This window comes from Chiloscyllium plagiosum, unplaced genomic scaffold (genome assembly GCF_037043375.1).
Source record: "Chiloscyllium plagiosum isolate Xiang-an unplaced genomic scaffold, Cpla_swu_hap1 HiC_scaffold_1, whole genome shotgun sequence".
Classification (NCBI taxonomy): domain Eukaryota; kingdom Metazoa; phylum Chordata; class Chondrichthyes; order Orectolobiformes; family Hemiscylliidae; genus Chiloscyllium; species Chiloscyllium plagiosum.
Window position 1 is genome coordinate 5,500,209 of NW_028270139.1, and position 14,085 is coordinate 5,514,293.

The 14,085-nt window shown below is 42.4% G+C and overlaps 1 protein-coding gene across 6 annotated transcripts in view; it reads right to left on the reverse strand.

The window, feature by feature from the left end:
• The window catches only part of dclk2a (doublecortin-like kinase 2a), a 330,873-nt gene that overhangs the window by 52,639 nt on the left and 264,149 nt on the right, over nucleotides 1–14,085 (reverse strand). For all 6 annotated transcript variants that reach the window (XM_043699555.2, XM_043699545.2, XM_043699574.2 and 3 more), the window contains 3 exons: nucleotides 12,171–12,228; nucleotides 8,589–8,708; nucleotides 2,048–2,194 (listed from right to left, as the gene is read on the reverse strand). In XM_043699555.2, coding sequence (XP_043555490.1) covers nucleotides 2,048–2,194; nucleotides 8,589–8,708; nucleotides 12,171–12,228 — 325 coding nt within the window. The remainder of the gene's footprint in view (nucleotides 1–2,047; nucleotides 2,195–8,588; nucleotides 8,709–12,170; nucleotides 12,229–14,085) is intronic.

Below are 14,085 nucleotides of genomic sequence, written 5' to 3' on the forward strand. Positions count from 1 at the left end.
AGTCCCATTCACCACAGTTTGGCCCATATCCCTCTAGCCCCTTCCTATCATGTACTCAAGCAGATGCCTTTTAAATATTGTAATTGTACCTGCTCCCACCATTTCCTCTGGCAGCTCATTCCATACATGCACCACCCTCTTCCTGAAAACGTTACCCCTTAGGTCCTTTTCACATCTTTCCCCTGTCACTTTAAGTCTATGCCCTCTAGTTTTAGACTCCCCTACCCTGGGAAAAAGACCATGGCTATTCACTTTATCCGTGCCCTTCATGATTTATAAACCTCTATAAGGTCACCCTTCAGCTTCCGATACTCCAGAGAAAATAACCCCAGTCTATTCAGCCTCTCCCTACAGCTCAAGCCCTCCAACCCTGGCAACATCCTTGAAATCTTTTCAGAACCCTTTCAAGTTTAACAACATCTTTCCTATAGTAGGGTGACCAGATTTGATTAATTTTAATATCGACAAACGTGCAGTAATACACAAACATAAAAGGAGCTGTATTTTCAGAACAAGTCCCATGTCTTCAAGACATCCCAGGTGCTCTAACATAAGGGAGACATTCAATGATTGAATCACTGTAACCAATACAAACAGGCCTCACGTACGTGAATAAATTGGGAACAATATTACTTGCAGCTGCCTGTCATAACAGGACAGTAGTAACCTGATAATGTTGGTAAGTCACTTAGCACAACATCAGTGTGGTAGGAACTTCTGGATGAGACAGTAGGGAAGCCTGCTTATTCCAGGCAGGAAGCAACCTGTAATATGCAAATCAGGGTCATAAAACATGGTCAAACTACAATGTAAAGTCTAATGAGCTTGACAGATGCACTGCCCATTTTCACAAACTCGGAGAGGCCTCATCAATGGGTCTTTAAAGAGAACGCTTCAACTGGTTTCCCATTCACAGCTGTTCTCCCACCCACCAAACGCTCCTCAGGGCCACCTTCTTCCTGCCCAGGAGACAGCGAGGTCTGCAGATGCTGGAGATCAGAGTTTAGAGTGTGGTGCTGGAAAAGCACAGCAGGTCAGGCAGCATCCGAGAAGCAGGAGAATCGACGTTTCGGGCCGGAGCCCTACATCAGGAATGTCGATTCTCCTGCTCCTCAGATGCTGCCTGAACTGATGTGCTTTTCCAGCACCACACTCTTGACTTTTTCCTTCCCAGGCCCAAGCTGTCTTCTGCATCCATGTAGGGTGGAAAGGTTTGGCGCAACGAACTTGTTAGGTCCATACAAATGAGGTCCAGGCTGTAAGCTGACACAGACTTCATAGCACCAACACGCGGATGGATGGTGGTGGGGAAGACAGAAGTAAAAGGTATAGTGCTGTAAGCCCAGGGTCCCATCAGGCTGCTCTCTCATTAGAGAGAGAGAGAGAGAGAGAGAGAGAAGTGGTGGTGAGAGCGTAACCTGAAGGTCACCCTAGCTGAAGTAAAGGATGAGGTTGAGAAGGCAGGATTTTATAGTAATCTCAGCCAGTGCAGGAACTGAACCCACTCCGTTGACATCACTCTGCACTCATCACACTGAACCAGACGTTCAGCCAACTAAGCATTCTCTGGCCACAAGGCACTTTTGTAATAAGTGCTCAAATCATTTGGAATCTTTGTTAACTTCAATGGTGACAATGTCAAATTGATAGCACTGTAAAGGAGATTTGATTTGGGTGTTTCCCATTCATATATTTGTGATATGGCTAAAATTCAATCATTCATTCACTGTGTCTGATACAGGTGAAATGAGTATTAAGCGCAGCAGGTCAGGCAGCATCCAAGGAGCAGGAGAATCGACGTTTTGGGCATGAGCCCTTCTTCAGGAATCTTTCGGGCTCATGCCCGAAACATTGATTCTCCTGCTCCTTGGATGCTGCCTGACCTGCTGCGCTTTTCCAGCAACACATTTTTCAGCTCTGATCTCCAGCATCTGCAGTCCTCACTTTCTCCTAAATGAGTATTAATACTGTGCTGGTCATTAGGGATGCGACTCTACAGGACTAAAATAATTGAGATGGTATATTCACTCCCAAGCTAAAAACATACCAATAGGTTTTCCGGCTTGATGTCCCTGTGTACAATGTTCAGGCTGTGCAGATATTTGAGTGCAGAAACCAGGTTGTACACCATGGCACTAGCATCCCGTTCTGTGTACTTAGTTGATGATGTAATGGCATCAAACAGGTCTCCACCCTGTCAGGAAAGACATTAACAACAGACAAGAAATAAGCCATGTACGATAATAGGGAACAGTGCAAAATACCCTTTGGTTGTTGTACACTGACAGTGCACCTTCAGCACAAATCCACAGGAAAATTTTAGACTTGGAATTAAATTTGTTGTGTCCTGAATTTGCAAGGTAATTTGTACGTGTTTTTGTCAGGGGTGCAGCCTCGACTAAATCAGAGCAAAGTGAACGTGTGTGAGACCCAGAGATGGGAATAGCATAGTCAAGAATACTTTATGATCCTGTAAGATCAGGAAGATATTGGGGAAGTGATCAGTAAGCCCAGAAGGAAAGTGCATTGCTTTCCTCAGGAATATCAGCTTTAAAGGCCATCTTTGTAGCGGAGGCCTGAGTCATAGAGATGTACAGCATGGAAACAGACCCTTCGGTCCAACCCTTCAATGCCGACCAGTATCCCAACCCAATCTAGTCCCACCTGCCAGCACCCGGCCCATATCCCTCCAAACCCTTCCTATTCATATACCCATCCAAATGCCTCTTAAATGTTGCAGTTGTACCAGCCTCCACCACATCCCCTAGCAGCTTATTCCATACATGTACCACCCTCTGCTTGAAAAGGTTGCCCCTTAGGTTCCTTTTATATCTTTCCCCTCTCACCCTAAACCTATGCCCTCTAATTCTGGACTCCCCCAACCCCAGGAAAAAGACTTTGTCTATTTATCTATCCATAATTTTGTAAACCTCCATAAGGTCACCCCTCAGCCTCCGACGCTCCAGGGAAAATAGCCCCAGCGTGTTCAGCCTCTCCCTATAGCTCAAATCCTCCAACCCTGGCAACATCCTTGTAAATCTTTTCTGAACCCTTCCAAGTTTCATAACATCTTTCCAATAGAAAGGAGACCAGAATTGCACGCAATATTCCAACAGTGGCCTAATTAATGCTCTGTAAAGCCACAACATGACCTCTCAACTCCTGTACTCAATACTCTGACCAATAAAGGAAAGCATACCAAACACCTTCTTCACTTTCCTATTTACCTGCGACTCCACTTTCAAGGAGCTATGAACCTGCACTCCAAGGTCTCTTTGTTCAGCAACACTCCCTAGGACCTTACCATTAAGTATATAAGTCCTGCTAAAATTTGCTTTCCCAAAATGCAGCACCTTGTATTTATCCAAATTAAACTCCATCTGCCCCTTCTCAGCCCATTGGCCCATTTGTTCTGGAAAGCTGGAATTATGTGTACCCCAGTTGAGCTATGATTTTATCTTCATGGAAAGATTTAGTAGGTTTGACTGCTCTTCCCAAAGTAAGTTGATTTCAAAATAGATTGCCCCACAGATCCCTGGGATGGGCAGTTTCCCTTGATGTTCCCCTGTGAGAGCAAACAACTGTAGAGTAACAGGACACTAAAAACAAGGTGGAATTGCTATTGCTGTCAATCATAAGACATACCTGATATTGAAGTCAATGGAATTGAATATCGCTTAACAGCACCTATATTTATGCAGCACCATTAACAGAACAGCACTGTCATCACTGATCAATACCAAAAACCAGATGTATGATCGCGAGGCTGACTCTCCTTCAGCCTCCTCAATCTTCCTGGCAGCAATTCAAATCCACCACCCGCTACACCAACCAAGCTATGATTACCATGTTGGGGGGGAGGTGGGAGGGGGACCGCAGCAGGCATATTCATGTACAAATTCCCTTGCAAATTCAGGCTATACCAACATCTAACAGATCTTTGTTAGTGGTGACAATTGTCCTGAACAATCAAAATGATTGGTTGCTGCAACATCAATTATTGCTCATACCACCTTCCTTCCCATGAGCGGATTCCTGATTGGCTGAGGCTTCCTGTCACTCTCTAACTCGCAGACAGATTGGCTGCTGCCTCCACAACTGTCAAGCTGAGATGTACTCCAACTGAAAGGAGGGAGACCTGTCGAGAGTTTCCACATCCTGGTGGGTTGAATGTCTGGAATCGTTGAATAGTGTCTTGTTTTTAAATTCAGTGTCCAGGATGTTTCCCCAGAGGGTGCAGATGCAGAATGGATTGGCCCAAATTCTCAGGATGCAGCACAAACTGAACACAAACTGAACAGAGCTCGAACTGCACACAAGGGCTGGCTTAAAGAGGAGGGCACTCAGTGTAACTGCAAACCCAGATAGTTCAGCAATTTGGAGCAAATGTCAGAACACCAAATCATTTGGTGAAAATACTGGGACTGTCCCAACCAAAAGTTGAGAGATGGTGAGACAGGGTTATTTAGCTAACATTTGATAATTAATGTTGTGCATTTTGATAATGTTGCTTGTCAACATTTAACAAGTGACTGATGGGATGTCACCAGTCTTTCAACGTGATCACATTGAATCTCACTCTGTAACATTCCCTTGTTTCCAGTGACCCTAGATAATGTCATTACAGGAAATGTCAGCTAGCGCACAGGAACATGGACCTTGCTGATTTTCAGCCTCTTGTATCAAAGCTTAATTGGTTAAATTATTTATGAATATCAGATTAAAAACTACTCATGAGTGCAAATTGAAAGAATAATTTTGATTTCCAAATGCTTTGAACAGCACCACTGAGTGATGTCCTTGAAGGAATGAGCTTCATTTGAACTTAGATGACCAAGTATTGCAGGTCTCATTCAAATTCCAGTTCCGATTTCAGATGTATCTTAGTCAGAAAATGAATCTAAATTTGAATATTAGATCTGGGCTTCAGTAATAGTATTGATAACTGAAATCCCAACTACGCCTGTAGATCCTGCCTTGAGGTGCTGTTGAATTCTATGCAACATGAAGGTTGTTTGGAGTGAGCAGTGAGCTGAATTCAGTGGGTACCTGCTTTGATTTCCATGTCTCGTTTTCTTGATGTCTAGCTTGCTTCATAAGATGTGAAGCTAAATATTAATGAGACAACTTGAGTCATTAACAAGATGTTTAACAAGCACATATCCTCTTCCATTGGCAACTCGCCTCTGTCAAGTAAGAAACTCACTATTCTGCATGTCAAAGTGTTCCCAGCATCAATGTGGGCCTTCTTGGACTTCTTTTATGTTTCTGTTATAAATCTCACAATAGTCCATATTGCTCACACCCTTATAAGATTCCACCCAATCTTTCAATATCATTTTGGCATGGGATATAGCCCTGCTGAATTGGTGACTGTAACCTGCTCTTGATTTTACACATAGCAGCCATTGTACAATTTCACCCAACCTATCCTTTCCACTTTCCTTCTCATTCTCAATGCCTTCATAGAGTCATAGAGATGTACAAAGCACGGAAACAGACCCTTCGATCCAACTAATCCATGCTGACCAGAGCTTCCACCACTTCCCCTGGCTGCTCATTCCATAAATGCATCACCTTCTGCGTGAAAACGTTGCCCTTAGGTCTCTTTTATATCTTTCCCCTCTCACCCTAAACCTATGCCCTCTAGTTCTGGACTCCCCCACCCCAGGAAAAAGACTTTGTCTATTTATCCTATCCATGCCCCTCATGATTTTATAATCAAATGCATCTTGAATCTTGATCATATACTCTTGGTATCATTTCAAAGAAGCTGAAGTCTTAAGATTTCGTGGTCATTTTCGCTTGTCAATATTGTGAGTTTGATTCCACCAGACAACACAGCTCAGTCACTACCTCCTAGTGAGTCAGAGCTAGCAAAGACATTCTCAAGTATACATTGTCCCAGGTGACTTGCAAGGGGAAAGCGAGACACTGACAATCCATCACTGATGGAAGCAAAACTGCCTCACATGCATCCTTTACATCTATCTTAAAATCTCAAGTAATCAGGGACGGTAAAACCAATACCCATTTTTATAATTTAGATTATAACAGTTGAAAAAAAGATGCATCAGTGATTACTCAACTCTGCAAGCCTGAAAACACTGTTACCTATTTTTTGGTCATTTAATCTGGGCAATCAGTCTACAACACACCCCTGGTGAAAACAGTGGAAAGTCTTGCTTTTGTGTAACACCCCTTCCTTCACACAAGCCTTATGGATTCTCAGACATTTTATAGATGGGTATTATGACTGACTGTTAAAATTTATCTTCAACTCAGTGGCTCTATAACTGTGAAACTCTATTTTTGACCGAGTTGTGCTGTATTAAAATACAGTATGGAAATTAAGACATGGGCACCAGTCCATCATTTTCACAAAAATTATGATTTTCAGATTTGGAGCTGTGGCTCTACACTGGGATAGAGATTGTATCATATAATATGGAACTGGATAAATATGCGCTGTTAAATGTTATCAGTTACATGAACTGGGATTAATTGCTTGAAGGGGTTGAAGAGGAATTTTGTGTATTTATTGGCCCCAAGGTATTTTTTCTGATTTTCTTTCGCCTTCCCATGTCCTTTGCCCTGGAGCGTGTATCCATTTTCCTTCTTAACAAGGAGTGGCAGGGAAAGATTAATTTCCAATAATTAGATATTGTATTTTGCTTTGTGATTTTAAGTTTGGAACCATAAAACCTCCACATGAAATTGTGAAAAGATTGCTTTTTAAAAGATGCACAGCAGTGTGTACTTCAAAGCTAAACATTTAAAGTGAAAATATAATTATATCCATCAATCAAACAGCGTCAGTAACAGTAGAACAGCAACCCAATAGTACCTGAGGGAACATCATCACTGCTAACTGACAGCAATTCTGTATATCTCATTAAGGATAACTATTTTTAAAAAGTGTTATAAATATGATAGTTGTTCATATGTTGAAATTTTAAGTGTGCTGCCCTCAAGATCTAATACTTATATGTTCATTTATATGCTTAGACTTTTACTGCTCACCTCAATTGCCATCACAAGAGAATTTAAGATATTATTCTCAGTTTGCATAGTAATGAAAATGAGCACCAGCCTTGTGAATAACTTATTCAGTATCTAATTTCAATTATTAATGAATGAAATAAGTCTTGTATGACTGCAATGAGAAAAGGGCATTTGAAAACATTCTTATGTCATGCAGGACTTGAACCTGTATGAATTACATTGCCTGGCCAATCCTGCTCACTGATCCAGAAGTTCCAGTTGCCTCCTACTGCACAGAAGAAAGATTTAAACAGACTGAATAATGCTGGCTGAATCCAGTTTATTTAACTGGATTCAGTTGATTCTACATTTAGAAATCAGAAATCTGATTACGAGAGATCTAATGTTTGCATCGTAAACACACTCTGACATCAGTACACCGAATGGATCATGTGCTGGGTGTTTACTCCTCACTTTTGCAGGTACTTCTGCAGCCCAACCAGTGTCAGAGGAAGTGCTGCATACTGCCGTTATGGTCATTTCCTTTTGATTTCCAACTTCCTTGAAGTGGAGTCGGAAGTAGGAACAGTTGCTTGTCCCACAACAAAAAACTGCAGACTGCTGCAAGTCAGTGCTTATACCCTTTCGTTGCATCCAACCTATTCTCTGCACCCCCTGAACTGCTGGTGTTATAACTCACCCAAATGGGCCTGGAGTGGTTAATACCTGTTGCTTTGCGAAGGTGAGAAACAAGGCCTCGCCTGGGATGAGCTTTGGGCCTAGGCTGCTGGTGCATGTGCCAAATGTGTCACCAATCCTGTGTCTGAAATTAAGCACAAACCAATTTCTTACCAGATTTTCACTTCAGCACCAGCTTGAACACTGATTGGGCCATATCTGTTCAGGATTGACCAGAAGGCCATAAGAAATAGGAGCTGAATTAGGCCATTCATGCCATCGAGACTGCTCCACCATTTGATCCTGCCTGATACATTTCTCAACCCATCTCCTCCCTTCTCCCCATAACCCTTGATCACTTTACTAATCAAGAACCTATCTCCATCTTAAACCCACACAATGCCTTGGCCTCCACAGACTCTGCAGCAATGAGCTCCACAGATTCACCACCCTGTGGCTGAAGAAGTTCCTTCTCATCTCAGTTCTAAAGGCTCATCCCTTCACTGAGGTTTGGGTCCTAGTATCTCCTAGTAGTGGAAACATCATCTCCAGTCCACTGTATCCACGCCCATCAATATTCTGTAAGCTTCAATCAGATCCCCCTCGTTCCTCAAAACTCCAGGCACAGACCCAAACACCTCAGCTGTTAGTCACATGACAAGCCCTTCATCCCCCGGGATCTTTCTGGTAAACCTCCTCTGGACTTCCTCCAATGCCAGCACATCCAAAACTGTGCACAGTATTTCAAATTCCATTACAGACTATTGTTCCTGTTTTAGGGAGAGGGTAAGTTTTGCAGTGCTCAAAATCTGCATGTTGGGACAAGAACATCTGGCTTTGGGTAGCAATCAAGAGTCTTTACTAAGTGAATGGAAATTTATTTTACCCGCAACAGACTCATTTCCAACTTCTTTAAGTCCTCTTACCTTGACTAACTCCATTACTAGGTACAGCTCTGTTGGTGTATCTACTTCTTCAACTAACATGATGATGTTGGGATGTTTAACCCTCCTCAGCACTGCCACCTCATTCTCAATTAAGTGCTCCTAATAATAAAGAAAAGCACAGTAGAAATATCATTTATAACAACAAAGTGGCCTTAGTTCTAACCAATAGCAACCATACAGAAAAGCAGCAAGGCTCCACATTCAACTTACATCATGGTTAAACTCCTTTTGTTTCAAATCGATTGACAACTGATAATTAAAATAATTATCTGATCGCTTTAGAATATATAAATGGTCCTTCATTTCGGCGTTATCCTGAGTTGCTCTAACTTATTCAATTAAGCTTTGAACATTCAGTTGTTCAGGTTCACGATATTAGTTCACAGATGGCACCCATGGACAAACACAATCACACGGCTGAGCATTCATAAGTGGGGACATACTTAAAACAAATAAGGAACTCAGATGTCCCAAAAAGAAACGTGAGAAAATCATAGAGAGAATTGGATGTTCAGCTTCTGTCTGCTCAAACTCCTCAGCTGTCTTAACAGAACCTGCTGCCTTTGTAACAGCTTCCACAATGGCATTGTTGTCTGTTGTTGCAACACAAGATTCTGTACATCTTAGTTCCATTGGCTGAGCAGTTAAAGTATTGGGTGCGTATACTTTTCTATGGCTTTTAGTTTTGGATGTTAGGAGGGCTGAGCAATTATCCACGAGTATCAGGACCTTGCTTTTCTGGAACTGCAAGCGCTGTTCAAATCTCTGAACCCGTGAATTAAAAATTGTACATTTCATCTCAGCCGTCTGGTTTGCTTCAGAGATGACTGGGAAATAGTTTCTGTTGTTTACGCCAATTGGCTTTTTGAACCTGCAGATAGATAATAAACCATGCCTTTTCAGTTTTGGACAGGTTTGCGGTAACAAGATCTATTGGTTGCTTACTATCAACTGCGGGCTGTTCCTTGGCACAGTAAGTTTTATCTGGTGTGCATTCATAGGATTGGGCAATTTTGTCCACATTAAAGATCTCCATTGGGTTATATTCTTGAACAATTTCTTGAACATATTACGCAAATCATTCTGAAATGTCGACAAATGAACCATTCCCTCAGAGCTGTTTGTGGATGCGATTATGTCACCATTTAAAAAAAACAGCCATTGCTAGGAGTAAAATTGTCAACATCAATTTTATTTGCAACGCTTTAAACTTGCTCCAGAAAAGGTCTTCTTTTGTTAGCCCTTTGCTTGGGTTGACGGTAATTGTATCATTGTACCAAGTGAAGAGTGCCTTCTTCAATCTCAGATATTTTGCAAGTTGCATCTTTTTGGTTAGAAATCACACAACACCAGGTTATAGTTTAATTGGAAGCACTAGCTTTCAGAGCGCTCCGAAGCTAGTGTGCCTCCAATTAAACCTATTGGACTATAACCTGGTGTTGTGTGATTTTTAATTTTGTACACCCCAGTCCAACACCGGCATCTCCAAATCATCTTTTTGGTGTTAGTATTCCATTCTCTAATAATTCTCTTTAATCTTTTCAGCATTTTTTTTATCTGACCGCTCACTCTATTGTGTTTGACAATGAATTCAGCTTGAATTTTTTTTGCATGTCTTTCCTTCATCGAGTGCTTTCAATGCCTGGCACTTGATTTCAAGTTCTTGAAAGTTATTTTCTTTCTTCACCACAGATCTTCATTAGTCATAACTGAAACATGTGCTACCTTAAACTGCAGCATGCGCTTCAGACTTAATAGGATTATGCCCCTTTTTATTTTGTCTTTTAAATTATTTTTAATTTGAAGCATTAAACATCAAAGATGTTGAAACATGCGGGTTGATTCAAAGATAAGGCAACAGATCAGGAACAAAAAATCACACTCATTTCATCAGGTTATCCCTCTATGTTGACACTAAGTTCGAATCACAGAATCATAAAATCCCCACAATGTGGAAAGAGACCATTCAGAGCTGAAAATGTGTTGCTGGAAAAGCGCAGCAGGTCAGGCAGCATCCAGGGAACAGGAGAATCGACGTTTCGGGCATAAGCCCTTCTTCAGGAATCCTGGGGCTTATGCCCGAAACGTCGATTCTCCTGTTCCCTGGATGCTGCCTGACCTGCTGCGCTTTTCCAGCAACACATTTTCAGCTCTGATCTCCAGCATCTGCAGACCTCACTTTCTCCTCAAAGAGGCCATTCAGCCCATCGAGTCTGCACCTACCCTCTGAGGAACATCTCATCCAGACACAGCCACCCCCAGTGCTATCCCCGTAATCCTGCATTTACTATGGCTAACCCACCAAGCCTCCACATCCCTGGGCACTATGGGGTAACCTACCTTATCTACACATCTTTGGACTGTAGGAGGAAACCCAAGCAGACAGGGAAAATATGCAAACTTCAATGCAAACCACTGATGCACTGTGCCACCCCTCAAAGAGTTAGTGAGGTCGAAATTACAAAGACAAAGAGAAAAACAGATTGGCACCATATTGTGTGGTCAACAAAGGCAGGATGTTGACTTGTATAGTGTTGAACTAAGTGGGTAGCTCTGTAATCACACTGAGGGCAATCTGACTGCTGAAATGTTTCTGTCATTGGGACCAAAGTGAAACACACACTTGAGCACATTTTCAAATAATTCTAACAAATTGTTAGGTGTGACTTCCCTGTGACAAAGCCATGCTGACTATCCCTAGTTAACCCATGCCTTTCCAAGTGGGTATTAATGCGCTCCTTCAGAACTTTCTCCAACAGTTTCCCTACCACTGATGTGAGATTCATCAGCCTGTAATTTCCTGGCCATCTCTACTACCCTTCCTGAAAAGCCATCCTCCAGTCCGTTGGGACTTCCCCTGTGGCCAGACAGGAATTAAAAATTTGTTGCAGAGCCCCCCACAACTTCCTGCCTTGCTTCCCAGAGCAGCCTGGGATGCGGTTCATCTCGGGCAAGGGATTTGTTTGTTTTTAAGTCTGACAGAGCGTCCAATATCTCCCCATTTCCCACGCCAAATTGCGCAAGCGCCTCACAACCTCTTTTCCTGAATTCTGTACTGACGTTCTGCTTTTCCAGAGTGAAGACTGAAGAGAAGTATTCATTTAGCACCTTTCCAATATCCTGCGGCTTCACACAGACGTTGCCCTCTTGGTCCCAAATGGGCCGTATTCCTTCCCTGTTTAACCTGCTCCCTTTAATGTACTTACAAAATATCTTAGGACTCTCCCTAATCCTGCTCGCAATTCATGTTCCTTTCTGCTTTTCTGATTGTGTTCTTATGTTCCCTCCTCCACTTCCTGTATTCCTCTAGGGCTGATGCTGAATTGCTGCTCCCTCTGCACGTGCTGGAAGCTTTTTTATTCTTCTTCATGCAGTCCTTGTCGTTCAGGGTTCTCTGAACGTTTTGCTCCTATATTTCCCTCGAAAGAACACCTGCTGGATCTGTATTCTCCCCAGCTCCTTTTCGAATGTCTCCCACTGCTCTGCTGTAGGCTTCAAGCCGTATCCCAGAGGTTAGTCAAACAATGAAGAAAAATAATGCTGAACAGGAAATTTTCTTACCTTCCCACTGCACTTGGCCTTGTCAATTATTTTCAGCGCATACTCCTTGCCACTGGATCTAAGCAAAAAACAGATAAAGAAATAACTTTTGTGGTATCAATATCATGTTCACTCCCCAAAAATAGTTTCAAATGATTCTTTTTTCTCTCTCACCTCCTCTTCCTCAAGCATATATTCACATTATTTTGACCTGAGGTACAAACAGTACCAAACATTTTCATGTTAGTTTTTGCAGTTCTGATCTGGTCCATTGGAAACTAACAGTTAATGATCCTTGTTAGCTTATCTCTGGGGCGTTGTATTATTTTACAGGTGGTTTCTACTTAAAGCAATTCTGTGAAAATTTCAGTCTGCTCCAATGCTCTATTTATTTGTCCAGAGAAACACTGATCATTTGCGAACAGTTTATTGCTAAGCAGGTGCCACTCAGTCAATAACCTCTTCCATCACTTCACTGATGATCAACAGTGGACCGATGGGGCAGTCATTGACTAAGTTGGATTTGTCCTGATTTTTGTAGATAGGATATTACTGTGCAATTTTCCACATTATCTGGTAGATGTCAGTACTGTAATGGAACAGCGTGACTAAGTCTGGCTCGTGCTGATGCATCAGTCTTCCATACTATTGATGCAATGTAATCAGGGCCCATAGCCTTTGGAGGATATCATGTCTTCTGTCATTTTCAGTTCACAAATTGGCTGAAGACTGGCATCTATGAAGATGTAGATCTCAGGAGGAGACCAAGATGGGTTCCGCTTTGTTTTTTACATTGATGTGTTGGGCTGACTCATTATTGAGGTGGGGGATGTTTGTGGAGTGTTCCCATTTGTTTTTAGTTGATTAATTGCTCACCATCATTCAGTTAGATGCATAGGACTGCAGAGTTTAGATCTGATTGTTGGTTGCGGGATCACTTAGAGTCACAGAGATGTACAGCATGGAAACAGACCCTTTGGTACAACTCAGTCATGCCCACCAGATATCCTAAATACGTCCCTAGTCCCGTTTGCCAGCACCCGGCCCATATCCCTCTAAACCCTTCCTATTCATATACCCATCCAGATGCCTTTTAAATGTTGTAATTGTGCCAGCCTCCACCAATTCCTCTTGCAGCTCATTCCATGCATGTATCACCCTCTGCATGAAAAAGTTGCCCCTTAGGTCTCTTTTATCTTCCCCCTCTCACCCTAAACCTATGCCCTCCAGTTCTGGACTCCCCACCCCAGGGAAAAGACCTTGTCTATTTATCCATGCTTCTCATGATTTTATAAACGTCTATAAGGTCACCCCTCAGCCTCCGATGCTCCAGGGAAAACAGCCCCGGGCTGTTCAGCCTCTCTTTATAGCTCAAATCCTCCAACCCCAGCAACATCCTTGTAAATCATTTCTGAACCCTTTCAAGTTTCACAATATCCTTCCTGTAGCAGAGAGACCAGAACGGCATACAGTATTCCAAAAGTGGCTTAACCAATGTCCTGTACATCCGTAACCATGACCTCCCAACTCCTACACTCAATGCTCTGACCAATTGTCTACTGTCAAGGAGCTATGAACCTGCACTCCAAGGTCTCTTTGTTCAGCAACACTCCCTAGGACCTTACCATTAAGTGTATAAATCCTGCCCTGATTTACCTTTCCTTAGTACAGCGTCTCACATTTATCTAAATTAAACTCTGTCAGCCACTCCTTGGCCCTTTTGTCCATCTGATCAAGATCCCATTTTACTCTGAGGTAACCTTCTTCGTTCTCCATTACACCTCCAATTTTGGTGTCATCTGCAAACTTACCAACCATACCTCCTATATTCACATCCAAATCATTTATACATATGACAAAAAACAGTGGACACAGCACTAAACCTTGTGACACTCCACTGGTCACAAGCCTCCAGTCTGAAAAGCAACTGTTGCCC